Source organism: Ruditapes philippinarum, unplaced genomic scaffold, assembly GCF_026571515.1.
Source record: "Ruditapes philippinarum isolate M1 unplaced genomic scaffold, ASM2657151v2 ctg1212_1_1_1_1, whole genome shotgun sequence".
In the NCBI taxonomy this organism is placed as follows: Eukaryota; Metazoa; Mollusca; class Bivalvia; order Venerida; family Veneridae; genus Ruditapes; species Ruditapes philippinarum.
The window spans coordinates 3,036-19,379 of NW_026856678.1; the positions used below are offsets into that span (position 1 = coordinate 3,036).

At 31.8% G+C, this 16,344-nt stretch overlaps 1 protein-coding gene across 1 annotated transcript; it reads left to right on the top strand.

The window, feature by feature from the left end:
- The first annotated feature begins 246 nt into the window (after positions 1-246).
- On the top strand, positions 247-9,099 carry LOC132747302 (uncharacterized). Its single transcript, XM_060736636.1, has 7 exons — positions 247-538; positions 2,717-3,028; positions 3,900-4,130; positions 5,235-5,274; positions 6,253-6,302; positions 6,604-7,169; positions 7,531-9,099. The coding sequence occupies exons 1-7, from the start codon at positions 382-384 to the stop codon at positions 7,759-7,761; spliced, it is 1,587 nt and encodes a 528-aa protein (XP_060592619.1). The 5' UTR covers positions 247-381; the 3' UTR covers positions 7,762-9,099.
- The last annotated feature ends 7,245 nt before the right edge of the window (positions 9,100-16,344 follow it).

Sequence of the window (16,344 nt, forward strand, 5' to 3'; positions counted from 1 at the left end):
GTCCTAATCAGACTGCACATATGTACAAGCTAGTCTCCTCTACACTGATACACTGGTAACACAGTCTTACAACTTCCGGTTACGGCAGCTGGACCGGAAACACGAGAACTCGCACGTATATCTTGTTTGTTTTTTTGCAAATGACATGATTCCTTTATTGACTTACAATCTAAAAACCATTACAAACAGTGAGTGTATATATTGACTCATAAGTTTTCGTGCGTGGTCAAGTAGTTTTATCTATACATTAAATATATTTTGATTACTCTTTCCTGTCTACTTTCCTTAATTTTAAGTACTTATTTCAAAGTTTCAGTAAAAACAATCGTTTGTGAAACAATGTATGAAGAGCGATTATTTAAATAATGAAGTGTAATTATCATGGCGGCTTACAAATTTATTTTAGAAATATTACGTATCCATGGAAATATATGTTTTACTGACACGCGTTTTAGACGAAGTGGAATACACAATGCTATGTTTATCAAAATAGTTGTGATATTAGCTATTTTTACACCTTCTAGGGCTGAAGTAAAAAGTAAGTAAATAAAGTAAGTAAGTAAAAAAAACTTTTGAAAAAGTTGTAATTGTTTGTTGGTTGTTGCAGCATATGTTTATCAAAAATGTATTTATTGTTGTTGTTGTTTGTGTGTTTGTTTGTTTGATTTTTTGTTCGTTTCTCACTCACTCACTCACTCACTCACTCACTCACTCACTCACTCACTCACTCACTCACTCACTCACTCACTCACTCACTCACTCACTCACTCACTCACTCACTCACTCACTCACTCACTCACTCACTCACTCACTCACTCACTCACTCACTCACTCACTCACTCACTCACACACTCACCAACTCACTCACTCACTCACTCAATCAATCAATCAATCAATCAATCAATCAATCAATCACTAACAACATTATCATCATCATCATAAGGATGTTAAAATATTTTACAAAGAGAATATTTTATACATGAACATTGAAAATATTTCTGCACCAAACGATAATTCGTTCAAAATTTTAGAAATACATGATGAAATATATTATGTAATAATAATAATAATAATAATAATTTTTACTATTATTATTAATATTATTTTCATTGAAATCCAATAATGACACTGGTTTTACTTGTTTTTCAATTTATTTACGGACGCCGGCAGACTATACCGGTAAATAATTGGTGAATAGTTTTGTATAAATTGAGAGACTGACAACACCGTGTATATCCAGTAACGCCGGAATGTGAAACTGACGCACGATTCCAATCTCCTACGCAGTGATCTCCCCTTATCAGTACAGAGATCTATGCCAAATATCAATATTTGGATATTTATATTTTTTAGCTTTTTAATTTATTTTTCATTATTTTGTATACTTTTGATAATTTTTTGATAAAATATAACGGACGTAGATACAAAAAGTTAAAAATAAAACAGAAAGAGAAAAATGACGTTAGATTTTCTATGTAACGGTCGATATTTACATTTGAATTTCGACGTTACATCATGTAACTTCAACATCATGTGACGTCTGTGAAGGCAGTGATTACAATTCTGCCAAGGGAGGTAATCAGTGTGAGGAGTTTGGCACAATTCGTGCAAAAAGTAAGCAGAATTGTGCAATAATAGGCGAATACCGGAAAGGATTTCCAACGCGATAAGTCAACTGGCCAATATACTTTATCATTTAACAAAACTGCAAAAAAGGAATAGCGAAGACATTATACTTTATCCCGCATAGAAGTTGCTTTCTTTTCAAGATCATTCGTGAAAATGATGGCTTGACCGCCTTTTTGAGGAATTTGGCTTTTTGTCGACTCATATGAGTATATTATTATATCGAATAACTTCCATGCTTGGTAGGCAAGTGACATTTATTTAACTTCTGTTGACAAACAAAAATAAAAATAAGCTGTTAATATGTGATTCAAGCTGTTTTTATGAGATAACGCCGATGTGCGTGAATAGCTCTTCGCCTTAACGCCGGAAAATGTTTTTTTTCATAGGTTTAACGCCTTTTATCGGCGAATATGATCAAGTTTTTGTGACCTATTCAATGTTTTTTCTTCGTAACTTATTAAGAAATATAGGATAATTAGATCTTGACAAACTATGAGCCGACAAAAAGCCAAAATCCCACTCAAAACGGTGGTCAGGCCATCATTTTCACTAATGATCTTGAAAAGTAAGCAATTTCGTGGAAATAATCTTGATGAGTGATAAAGTAAAATGTCTTCGCAGCAGTATGCGGCTATTCCTTTTTTGCAGTTTGGTATCCGCCATTTATTGTACAATTCTGCGTTACTTTTTGCACGAATTCTGCGTTATTTTCACATTCCTGCGTTACTGGATATACTAGATGGACATGTCAAGTGAATAGTTTTAGCGTGGTAAGAGCAGTAATAATCACTTGTCCACAAGTACATGTTTATAGTCAATACAGGCTCCATACGGTCGTCTGCTTTATTTTAGTGTCTTGATATGCAGAAGATATTCCCATTTTTTTAAAAAGGTACAGTACAAATTAAAAAAAAAACTACACAGACCAAGATTAGCCAGCACATCCGTGTTGTCTTATTATGGTCTACACTTGTCGCCCTTTAGTCAGTACTGCTCCAAAAAATGATGAATGGTTTTGTCCAGATTGGAAGATGAACAAGTCTTTTTAAGATATTTCGTGTGATAAGGATTATATCTTTTATTTCAGCATGTGGAAACCTGACGATAGGGTATTATTGCCACGGAAACCATGCCGATGCTAAAATTAGTCTTGTTCCAAATGACTTCATCGCAGTTTCTGTTCAAGACAATGATTTAAGGTGGTGGTATTTTTCGAACGGGCAATATACTCGTATAAGTCATGATGTTAGGCCAGCAAAATATGAGGAGAATGTTTTCTCAATTACTATTCATAATCTTAATGAATCAGACGCTGGCAAATATCCCCTGGGTTGTGTGTATCAAGGGCAGACTTACAGAAGTAGGAACGATATTTCATTGGATAGCAAAGCTGGGTTAGGTATGTTTCAACCAATGTGCTGTTTAAAACGTTCAATCTTAAAGATATTCCATTGGCTGGTACAGCTTAAATAGGTGTGTTTCTACCAATGAATTGTTTATAATATTAAATATATAACGATATCTAATTCCAACAAGCTAATCTGGGTTCACAGTCACAACTTCTTAGTCTAAACGTAATAAGTCAATTATTCTATTGCAAAAGAAGGATAATATGAAACTATATCAATAAAAGCTTTGCACTGGATTTAGAGTGTAAAATAGTAGAAAGTTAAAAATTGTAATGATATCTAGTTTTAGTTTTGACAAATAATTTTTTATCACATTTTCAAACCCGTTTTATAAATCCAGAAGGATATGGACGAACAACTTTAAATGCTTATATAATCAAATATCCATTGCTTGCAAAATCTAGAACCAGATAATAACTAGATGGTGATACATGTACATATAGCGTATCGAGGTTTGCATGCTCGTGGATTGGCCTCATTTGTCTGGGGTTTACATATTATGACGGCACGGAAAGTATAATGATGATACAAATACACTCGACGTTCTGAATTTTACTTGGAGGGGTCGGGCTATGTTTACTCGAACATATCGAATAACCTCGTGTTTACGATGTTTTTTTCGATAATTCAGCAAGGGTCTTTAACCTTAACGAGTGATAATTGAAATAACTTTAAAAGTAGAAAGGTTATGGTATATTATACATGTATTATATTGTAGTTAAAACTACACAAAGAAACAGACAGACAATTTACCAATATACGTTTAACTTGGCATTGAGCTATGCTTTTGAAAAAACATAAACATGTGTAAAACCAATGCAATTATAAGTTTTTAAAAATGGTTTTCTTTTCCCTCTTAAGATTTAGGATGTGACATAGAAAGTTCAACATACAGTGGAATTTCACAAACAACAAGAATTCATGTTAACAGTACTGGATATACTCCTTCGACGGCGGAGGTGGGGGAAACACCAAGCGTTGTATTTACTAGCATAGTCATTACTATCGTGGCGATATGTTCCGTGATTGTCGTGCTGGTTTTTGCCGGAACGGTAATATTTGTTGTACGTAAAAGGGGAATAACTCACAGGGGTATGTATTATGTAACAAACAATATCTGATTTCATCTGGTCCATTTTTCAGCGATCTTGCTGTCTTATGTCATTGATAACCTCAAGTTGAATTTGACCATTATTTCGTAAAATAATAATCCAAATGTTTTTGTTTACAAATTTTAATGTTTTCGTAGTTGTTTTTATGACTTACTAGGACTGTAAAAATTCACTTCACTTTGAAATCATTGAATGATATTATATGAAATATCGAGTGTTTGCTAATTGTACATTTTATCATAATGATCAAATAAGTTATCCTTACAAATCGACGAAATTCGGTTAGCCGGACAAGATGACGTCAAACAATTACCATTTTCTTTGAAACCGATCATATCACATCACGTAGACATACTTTACTGTCGCCGTTTAAGCAATTAAGCACTTTATAATCAATTGTGGCAAGTGGTTAAACTGGTGTGGCTTTAAATGAAAATATAGCGAGTTAAATCCCGTGCTACTCCGATATAAAATTACGAAAGCACGATTCGGATGAGGATCTGTTAGACGGTGTTTTACACATTGTCAATACTGTTGGTTTTTCCTCTAGAATCGTGTATTTTTCGAACCCATCGAATCCTTCTCTAAAATCGGACTTCTGTAGTGAGTCAGGCATATGGTTTCCGGCGGAAACTGTAAATGCACATAAATCACACACTTGCGACGCTAGTCATTCATATGATATGTTGGGAGACTTAATCATATGTCACACACTTAGAATGTTTGTCATATCGTATATGTTTAGACACATATTACTATATTTTTCACTAAAAATATTACTTATTTGAGCTCCGTGATGAAGAACATACAAAACTAACAATAGATCATTACAAAGAAAAAAAATATATATATGCCATATATTTAACATGATATGTTGCTGGACAAAAAAAAAGAATAATACCAAGATTAAAAAAATTGACACATTGAAATACAGCTTTATTATATGCATACACTGTACATATAATGCTTCTATTCACTTTTAAAAGCATTGAATTATTTAATTCAAATTGCTGTCAGTGCAAAAAAGGAAGAAAAGATTGAGTTAATTAGTTGCTTATAATAGATTGTTGCTTTTATATTTAAGCATTATCTCGTTTGGCGAGCCATGAAGACAGTTCCACTGCGTAAGTAGCTATCATTTAAGTTTCTTATTTTAGAAATAATAAGAAAAGAAGGTCTGTTTATAATTTAAATCTTCAAACATACTTAAAGGACAGTTATAATATTCATAAACACTTAACTATAAAAACTTAAGGAGAAACATAAAATGACAAGTTTGAATATGCACTGTATTGACATGTTAATTGAGAAGTAAATCATTGAAACTTGGGAAATTATTGAAAGACGAAAAAGAGTCATTGAGTTTGGGAAAAAACAGGCCAAACTACGAACATGAGTAACATATGAGTGAAATATTATTCTATACCATTTTAAAGCAAACGATGTTATTATCTCAAATGAAATATTGTATGGCATTAAAAGAAAAAGGTTCAACTTAACTATTGGCAACACAAAACTGTATTGTTATTTCAAAAACTAACGAAACATTTACAACTCCAAATCGCATACTTACGAAACTGTAATCCCCCCCCCCCCCCAAAAAAAAAATACAAAAAAAAAACCAACAACAACAACAACAAAAACCACGACTGAGAATATAATTAAGGAATATGCAATCTTGCCAGCAAAGTCAAAAGTAAAACATTTTCGTAAAATAAAAAATGCTCTAACAGTAATCACCTAATGAATTATGTTTACATTGTATTCATCGTAAGATGAAAGTGCACAATTGTAATCAGACAATGATAATATGCAGTAATAATATGATGTGTCTAATGATCCAGTATACGCAAAAGTTCAAATAATCTAACATAACATAGAAATGATAGAAATTAAAAAAAAAATAAATTTAAGTTTGATCAATTTTGTGACCACAGGAAAAAGTATACACTGGGGTGATCTTATTTCCAAGAAATATTTAGAAACCTCTTTTCGGTGCAGAAATGTGAAATATTTAACAAAAGTTTACGCGAGGATAAAACTGAAATATGATATGGTGGCATTATGGGTTGTTAATTCACAATATGATTCTTTTCTTGCAGACACCTTCATAGGGATACCGAGCCAAGTATGTCGAATTGTGCCAGGACCAGTATGTATTTTACATTATAATTGTGGCAAATAAATAAATAAGACAGCTTTTTTAGCTTTAAGAACCACATTATGAATAAGTAAAATTGTATTGCAAATAACTATTTCTGTGAGCATAAATAAAATCTTTAACGCAGCAATTAATCTAAACAAAAGTTAGGAAAGATAATGATATATTAAATGTAAATTTAATATCCACAAGTATTGATGATGTTGTACATCGACAGGGATTTATCATGGTTCACTCAACACTTTCACTACACATTTTACTGATAGAATAATATCAAATGCTTATTTTGCAGGTAATATATACAACGAAATTGATACTGACATTAGTAAGAGAGACAAACACGGTTTCAACAATTCGAAACTATCTCTGTTAACATTGCAACAATCCCCTGCCCTTCCAAAGCGCCCATCCAATGCAAAACCAATAAAACATGACACTGAATTAGAATACGACATGATAAAGGAGGATACAAAACATTCCAAAGTGAATGCCCCAATACCTGGGGCTAGCAAGAATGGTTCGTTAGATGATGACGATTATGCAACGATAAGTCAAAAGGAATATCGTTCAGAAGACGTGAGAGACAAGGAAGATATACTGAACGACTCTATACCAGAGTATTCTAAAGTAGTGAAACGTCCAGTATATGCCAAAGTTCAAAAACGAAAAGAAAACGTTACTGGTACTTCTAAAGAAGCTGTTAAACAACAGAAAGACACAACGTATACGAATGAATATAATGTTAAATTTCCTGCTATTGACTATGCAAACATTGTTACAAAGCTGGGGAACAACGAAATAGTCACGTTAGATGAGCCAGCAAAATATTGTAACCTTGCAGTGAGACGGAGGAGTGAGGTAATGTAGGAATACAGAAAATGAAATAAGATGGTATTTTAGATATTGCATGAATTGTTGATTTCATATAAGACTTTTATAAGTCGGATATAAAAAGTGCTTTCACAAGATTTAAATTTCTCGCACAAGTTTATTTGAAATGACAACAATTTAAAAAAGAAGGTTTTCTCAATTGAAATTAGTAAGTAAAAAGCAAAGTGGAATTTGAAAATATTCAGTTAGTTACTATTTTGTATCAACGTATACGATATATAATGAAATACATAAATGTAATTATCTGTTTTTAATTGAAGAAAAGCGATGTCTGTTGGAAACAATATGAGGTAAAATAAATGTATGACTGTAAAACTTATGTTTTCAGCGAATGGCAAGTAGTAAAAGTCTAAAGTATGCTGTTCTGGACCATACTAACTGTGAAGCATATCTGAAGGAACAAAACTGTGGACCATACGATCTTCCTGATTTTGTGAAACTCGTCAACTGTCAATATGCGTCAATAGATTTTAACAAGAAAGCTTTTGTCGCGCCTATTCGGAAGGCCCCGTCTTCTTGGTATAAGCGAAATCGGAAACAACAAAAGAAGAAGGTTTAGAATTGGGCTTAAATATACAAATGATTATGACTGTGTTTATTTCTTACTAAATACTGCTATGGTATTGTCTACAGCGATAGAACATCAATAATTCATTAAAACATGCAAGTGTCGAATTTTATTTGATTTCACGACAAGATCAATGTGGTTGAAAGATATGTTTTAATATTTTTATTATAAGATGACTTGCTACTAACTTAAATATTAGCAGTTGAAAAAACATTACTTTAATTCAGGTGTTTTCTTTAAACATTTATATACATTTATATCAATAAATGGATGATTATCCTTATCTGTAATCTAACAGTGATCAAAGTAAATGTTTTATATATTTCTATTATATTTCTATCTGTTTGATAACTTAATTTTGTAGAATAGTAGAATAGAAATGATAATTTAAATTTAATTATTTCAAATTGTTAAAGTGACATTATGCTCATCCAAGAATAAATGATGAATATCCGGGTAAATGTCAAAGTTTAATTACATTTTGTCATAGGTATTTTCAATTTTATTATCTACTTCACATGTATAAATTACTAACCCATGTGACTCACGGAAAATTCTATGAATTTACCGGTAATGTTCAACTGAAATAAAGGAGTGTAGCAGTCTTTTTGCGATTCAGACAGTTTTTATGTGTTCTCGTAAATATTTCCCGTTGTCACTCATTTGTCAATGACAATTATGATCAATCTTTTTAAAAAATAAAGCTAATTTAATTAAGGATATACATTGCTTTACTTTACGTAAAATATATTTCAAGCAGAAATTTAGTATAATCTAAGAAATTCTTACTGAATATGTTAAATTCAAATTTTAAAATAATGTACAAACTATGTATGGGAAGCTGCATTACCTATTGCGGGTCAAGTAAAGTTGGTCCTTTCTTTAAAAAAATAATGACAGTTTTTTATTGTTTTGTTTTCTAAATGACACTATATATTCATATTGTGACTACTTATAGTGTGTAGAGTTTGAAACATAACTTACCTACTTTGTGTAAAGTCAAAACATATTTATTTTATATTTAACAAGAGACTGTATCAGTCATAAATGTTTTCAAATATCAAATATGTCCATAGAGTATCTTAAAATTGACAACGAAAAAAACAGCATAATGTAACTTCTATTAAATTTTGACCAAAGGGAGTTAACCAAATGAATATTCACTGAGGAAAATATACTTAACTCTTAATAGTAAAAGTTATTTGGAGAATAATTAAACATTTTAAAGCCATGTTTTTGTTATTAGTAATTTTGTTTATTTTTATATTTATGAATTCTTTTGTTGATAGTTGTCTTGATGTTGTTGCTCAATTAAATAAAAGCTATATATAAAAGAAATGTAATTTTGTTCAGCTTTTAACTATTTCATTTGATTTTAATGTATTCCATGCTTCTAAGGTCGAGTGTTTCTAAAAATCAATTTAAGATAAAATGAAGAAAAAAACGGTATGAACATGCCTAGTAATGTTTTTTATATTTGCTTTGCCTGAACGCCTTTAAAGTTTTATTTCTGCCATCACAAGTAAGGGAAGGTGTAAAGTAAGGTCTGACAAAAATGGATTGACGACTTTATTTTAGAAAAGGGTAAATAAACTTTAGTTAATCAAAAATGACTAAAAACTATAAGACTAGCAAATTGTGTCATAATATCTCAAAGGATGACAGAAAGTTGGACACGAACATGTCCACAACTATGTCCAACCGAAAAGGCAAGAAAGCAGGCAAAACAAATTGGAATGAAAATTTTACACGGTACGGATACAATTGCGTAAAGAATAACATAGATACTAAGGCATAGAAAAATGACATAAGAACAAACAAGATATCAAATCAGACTAAGTACAAACGTTCAATGCATAAAATAACATTTTTTTCTGAAGCGAAAACATGAAGACAGTAAATCTTAGTGCAAAGAGACATAAAATAAAAGCAATGATAATAATATCAAAGAGGTAATATAAAGGATGAGCATTATCCTATGTTCTATAAAAACAAGTGAACAGAGTGTTTTCTAGGAAAAATGAAAAAGGTACAAAATTGTGATACAGATAATAGGACAGGTAATGAAAAATGTAGCTTTTAGCAAACAAAAATGCATTACAAATCATCTTATACTGTTTAAACTGGAAAATAACCACAATACCTTCCTGTTAACATGGAAATTATAAGAAAACTTATATGATTATACATGATTATAAATTATTCATCCTATATATCCGGAGATAACATCATATGTACATGCAAATTCTAAGACAATTTATAGAAATACACCCCAATATTTCCCTGTGAAAACACAATGTGTACATACAAATAATGAGACAACTTGAATGATATTAACAAGAAAATACACCCCCAATAGGTTCTCTGTGTTAGCACAAATACAAAATGTCATAACATAGCCTCTGGTCTTAACAGGAATATACACCCCAATATTTTCATGTGTTAGCATATGTACAGTTTAAACAAAACCCACAATTTAAACAAAAAAGATATACCCTCACAATGTCTTATGACCAGATTTACACAGTTTGATATTGTGATGATAAAAAGCATTTACACAATATCTAAAATATGGCACATTCATATATGTATGTAATAAAGCTGCACATAATAAATTAAATTTGTTTAAGAGTCAAATGTAATAGCAGAAGAACACACCCCGATGTTCTACCGAGAAAAGCCTAAGCAGATGAATGTAGTTTCATTAGACAACTTCTAAACTAAAAATATGAAAACAAAAGGAATTCTGCAATAAATCTAAAGGTATGAATGATGTAAAAAGTGCTGTTAGGTATTTAAATAATGTCGATGTTTCAAACCGTAAAGGCAGTATTGTAGCATAAGTTTTGGATATTTTGCATTGAGAGGGAATTTGAAAAACCCCACCCCAAGCCCCAAAAAATATTTTCGTTGAAACTTTTTTGCTCTTATGTATCTTTTAAAAAGGGATGGGGAAATTTCAAGTCCCCTAAAAAAACTTATTCTCAGGGTTTTTCCCGAAATTATTGCTTTTGTCACTCCTCCATTGAAACTGTCAGTTGTAAAGGGCAGGGGAAAAAATTCCAAAAAAATTTATTTGAGATTTAAAAATTCACGGAGGAAAAGGGTTTGTAAAGAGTAACCAACCCAAAACGTTTTTAAATAAGGCCCCCGTTTAAATTTTAAAAAAATTTGTAAAAGCGTAATAGGACAATTATTGGTTTAAAAATGTTTTCCCCGGTTTTTTGTGGTTAAGACTTTTTGACCGTTCATACAGACATCACCTATTAGGACCACTTTGTATCCTGAAGAAATTGTGGCTGTGAAAAAAACCATGATAAGTTGTCAAAATGATGGCACTATACAATAATCCTTAGGTAAGAACAAAATGCAAATAAATGATGTATGGCTTTAAATGAGAATTTAAACTGGGTAATCGTGTGTCAACATTTTTGTTTGTTTTTCTGCAGCCGAGGAGAATTTTCTGAGTGGTAAAATTTTAACATAGATCTGGAAAACCTGACAGTTGATGAGCTTCGGCGATCTGCAAACGAGATAGTTTGTCATATATGAGATTGTCTTTGGATGAAATATAATTGAAATGAAAGCAAAAAAAAAAGCAGTCACGTGCCTTTAAAACAATGATACGAATAAGTTTCATCATTATATTGTCTTTAAATGTTTGTTTGTTAAAACAATGGACAGCAGCTAAGTTATCACACACAAACAGTATGTTTTTGTTTGCCCAGTATTTTCTGAACTACTGTAAATGCTTTCGGGAAAAAGTTCCAAGATATTAATACGTATTGTTTTTACAGTGTCAGGAAAATCGCCAAAAGTCCAAGAAGTTTGGTGAGTAAACGCAAATCCTTTCGAACCTGCAGCGTCTGAATACAGACGCACGAAATAGATCTGTCGTAAGTAAGGAGAGTAACTCCATTATAATTCTCAAGAAAAGTGTACCAAAATTTAAGGTCAGCCCTGAAATCCTTTGATAACTTGATGAAATGAGAACCATTTGTATAAACATTATAATGAACATTTTTTACTTTTTTTTGGTGGGTGGCATCTTAAGGATATTTAGATGTGTAGACATCAGCATATATTTGAAAAGCTCTAGTCCAAATCATTATGCTGGCGATTTCCTTCTTAGCTGCTTTGTGTACCGACTTCACGGTTGAGTTATGGAATTTTTGAATTGTTGTTGTTTCCGAAACATTTGAATAAGCGAAATAAAACTTCAGACAAATCAATATATTCTTTGTTCATTTTTTGCTCTTTATTTTGAACTAAGCACTGGATGAATTAGAGAAAATACCCCTAAATCTACAGGCTGTTCTACAGAAATATCCTGACAATCTGAAGATACAACAGAGTCTGTGGACAATGCAATGTTGAAGCTGAATCTTCAAGGTCTTTGATGTATTTGAGTCAATTTCCGTACCATCCAGATTTTGAGATTGTACGATGTCTTTGCCAAATTCTGAATTTGGTAAGATGTCGATAATCTATAATCAGAACTGTTTTGTCTTTCACAATAGCTGTTACTATGAGAGAGGCCAATCTTTTTTCCCGGCAGTTATCGGAGGTTTCATCAGATGTTGATTGTTTTGTAGCTTTTCTTTTGCCCCCAATTGCGTTTGAAGGTTTTCGTTTAGGCATGCTGATATATTAGACAATGCAGCAGTAATAACAAAATTACAAAAATAACAGGGAAATTTGGGCATTTGTCATGTAAGGTAGAAACACTATCACATATTGTATGGATCAGACAAATTGTTGAAATGAAAGCTTATTAGGAATCTTGTATATTGATATTCCAGAAATGATTGCCTCCCTCCGAGTCTAATAAGCTTTCTTGTAAATTGCAAAATTGACATTACAAAAGGAAATGTAACCCTTGTGTCAAAATAAATAAGTGACATGGCAGATAAGAGTTAATCCCCCCGCGTCAAAATAGTATATCTTTATAATAAATGACATTGCAGAAGAAGGGAGTAATTCCCCCATGTGTCAAAAGAAAATACATGTACCAACAATATAATTAGGTGACATTGCAGAAGAGATTGGATTTCTCCCTGCGTCAACATAAAAAAATATCAATGACAATGAAAAAGAGATAATTGGTTCAAGGCCTCTAGTCCTTAACAACATATGCATAGCAATACAATTTCATACAATGGAATATAGTACATTATAGCATTATGTTTAAACAAAATCTTGTTACTATCTAGTGGTGTTTATCATATTTATTAATGTTTTCATACATAATAATCTTTTTCTTTCTTCAAAGGCATGTAACACAAACTTTGCCAAATTATCTATAATATTTTCAGCCTGAGAACGCATTAAGATATTCAATTTATGAATATTAGAATTAGCAAAATATTTGCTTGGTAAATATTTTGATCTTAAATTTTCATAAGCCGTACATATCATTACAAAATGATATTCTGTTTCTACTGAAACTTTACATAAATTACATATACGCTCAGATCTCTCTTCTTGTCTATATCTACCTCTTCAATATTGAATCATGTGATGAAGTTCGTAATTTTGCAAGTGCATTTCTAAATTTACGAATTAAAACAACAGATATGTCTCATGGATAAATTCAGATTTATACAAACGATATGAATCTAACTGTTTACTTTGATTTAATTTTTCTTGCCAGTTCTGCCTATTATCCATATAAATAAGTGACTTTGCAGAACGGATTGAATTTCTCCCTACGTCAAACAAAAAGCAGTTACACCCATATTAATAATTGACATTACAGAAGAGATTGAATTTCTCCCAGCGTCAGACAAAGAGGTTAAAAAAGAGAGTACACCCCCTGCGTCAAACATTGAAGTTTACAGCAATTCGATAAGCAAAACTTAATCGAATAATATTTACAAATAGATAAAATCTATCATATAAGCATAACTAATACTATATATTTAAAATTATAGTAAATGATAATTAAAATGCAAAAATAGAAACTTCTCAGTTAACATCAAAGGAAATATTTTGGATCCAAAACGAGGCTGAGTCAAGTAGACCAAAGTATTTATATTAAGCGGCAAATAGCGGCAAATGAGAGAACACCCTAAACCGCCAGGAAAAAGTCTATAATAATCTTAAACTAAGACAAAATGACTTATGTCGCAAATATAAATAGCTTTAGATATATGTTGCACTATATAAAGCATAGCTTATTTGTTATTTTTCTTAGACTTGAAATGAGTTTTTTTACATGTATCTGTTTTTTCCCCATGAATTTTCTTGTTGGTGTTCAATTTGCATAGAAACTTACTACAGAAAGTTATTTTTGACTGCATGAGTTTGTATGTTTAGTTAACTGGGCTGAATCCTGTCAAATTGATCTCGACGTGATAGTTTTATGAAACAACACTCTAAAATTTGGATAGCGCCCTTCCAAATGCCTCAAATAAACGACGTCGCAAATATAATTCAAAGTTTATTAAGGGAGACTCGAAAAATGTCACCCCCACTAACCTACGTTGTAGGAATCTGTGTAGCATACTGTTCATTCTGCAAAGTAATTTTTTGTGATTATATGGATAACATTTAGCTCCACTTTGGTAAAAAACACCAACAAAAAAAACAACAACAAAAAAAAAAAACAACAGAATGATAATGACCATGTATGGAATTAAAAATGTTCAAGGTCAGCTCTGGTCTTGAGACAACAAGATTGCATTGATATATATGACTCACAGCATTCCAATGAGTTGTTCTACTAAACAGCAATTTCACAGCGTTTCGGAAATACACAACTGGCCGTCGTACAAAATGATTTTTTAACCTAAAAAGTGCTAAACTTATAATTCATAATTTTAAAAAAAAATTTAATTCTGAAAATTTCTCCATGCAGTTCAATATTATTCAGAGAGTATGCCACAATTAACTGCGAAAAAAACCCGCAAAAACGCGTTTAACTACAGAAATTGTAGAATGAAAATAATATGCCTTATGCATACAGACAATACAGAAATTGTAAGAAACAGTGTATTGATCTATGTGTAGGCATAAAACTATCAAATGCATTTATGGATATAATGTACTTAAAATTGATCAAACAAAAGTCAGTGAGTTAAAAGTAAAATTGCAAAATTAATGATATCATATCATCACAATCAATAACAAATTAAGGATCACCTGCTGTACTTTTAAATTAATTTATTACCGCCTCTGAATATATCTTATTTAAGGTAGATTAAAACATATAGAACAATTTAAAATGTCGTAAAGAATTAAAATGTTAATCCGACGTTAAGCCGTTGAAAGACGTTATTCAAAATTAGCCTTAATTTGGAATCATTTTTACATGAGCAGAAATGTAATGTACTTATGTAGGTAAAATATGTTCCTGTAAAACTAACTCATCTGCAAATTAAATGACAATGTGAGAAAAAAATAGATAGATCTGGATCCAATGTGAACACTAGCTTTATTTCAACGGATCTAGATGCATGATTAGGTAAGACCTTTTTTCCTCTTTAATGCTTTCATAAAATACGAAAATTTACATTGTTAGGTTACAGATTACGAAAAATTGCGAAAGTGTCTGAATAACAATGCTTTACTCAATATATAATCAATTAGAATTCTTCATGAAATTAAACTTTCTTAGATACAATAAAAACATTAGATTTTTGCTATTGCAAATATTGCAGATGGTGGTGTTGGCAAAAAGTAAATACCAAAATGTTTTCAAATTTTAATGTTTGATTACATGATGCATGCATTTACGAGGGTTGTTCCGCAAGTTCTGAGAATTTTGTTATATCTCCTATATTTTTTGTTTCTTAGACGTAATATTTTGCACATACTAAGATTAGCATATCACGGAACTATTCCTTAAAATTGAATAGAATCAGACAACAATAGCCGGAAATAGCAGTAACCATAGTAACACTATAACGCCGCACCGGAACAGTCCGACTCTAAAGAAAGGTATAACGCGCTATACTAATAATATTTCGTAATTTTGATAACGTAAAAAATGCGCGAAAACGCTGGTCAGCAGCGGAACGTCATGACATCATTTCCTGAAAATATCATAACGTTATTTTAATTCTCAACGGATCAACATTGTTTTAAAGTTGTTGCCCAGAGCCACTGAGTAAACAACATGACGTCGATAGGTGACGTTGAATTGCGAAGCATCGTGAATTTTTGTGTTGCGCTGGAAAAGTCTTCCATAGAAACAATGAAAATGATCAATTCGGCAGAAATATACAAGAAATGCAGTCCGGCTACAGTGAATAGATGGCATGCTCGTTTTAAAGAAGGAAGAAACTCGATCGAAGACGATCCTACAGCCCGGACCCCTCTCCGATGGACTTCCGTGTGTTCCCGGAGCTCAAATCACAGCTGCGTTAATAACGCTTTGACTCAGCTGACGATCTTGTTAAGCATACGCAAGCTATAGTCTCGTCCTTTACCGATAGCTGGTAGGTGGAAACATACAATAAGCGGATCAGTCGACACAGGAAATGAATCGAAATTGCAGGTGACTACGTTGAAAAGGTGCGACGATCGATGGACTTTAACGTCGTATTACGTTGCAAATGACGTCGGCGTGCT

Coding starts and splice junctions, on each gene's coding strand:
- LOC132747302 (XM_060736636.1), top strand. CDS start 382: ATGGCGGCTTACAAATTTATTTTAGAAATATTACGTATCCATGGAAAT. Junction 6,303..6,603: donor GTCGAATTGTGCCAGGACCA/GTATGTATTTTA, acceptor CTTATTTTGCAG/GTAATATATACAACGAAATT. Junction 7,170..7,530: donor CAGTGAGACGGAGGAGTGAG/GTAATGTAGGAA, acceptor TTATGTTTTCAG/CGAATGGCAAGTAGTAAAAG.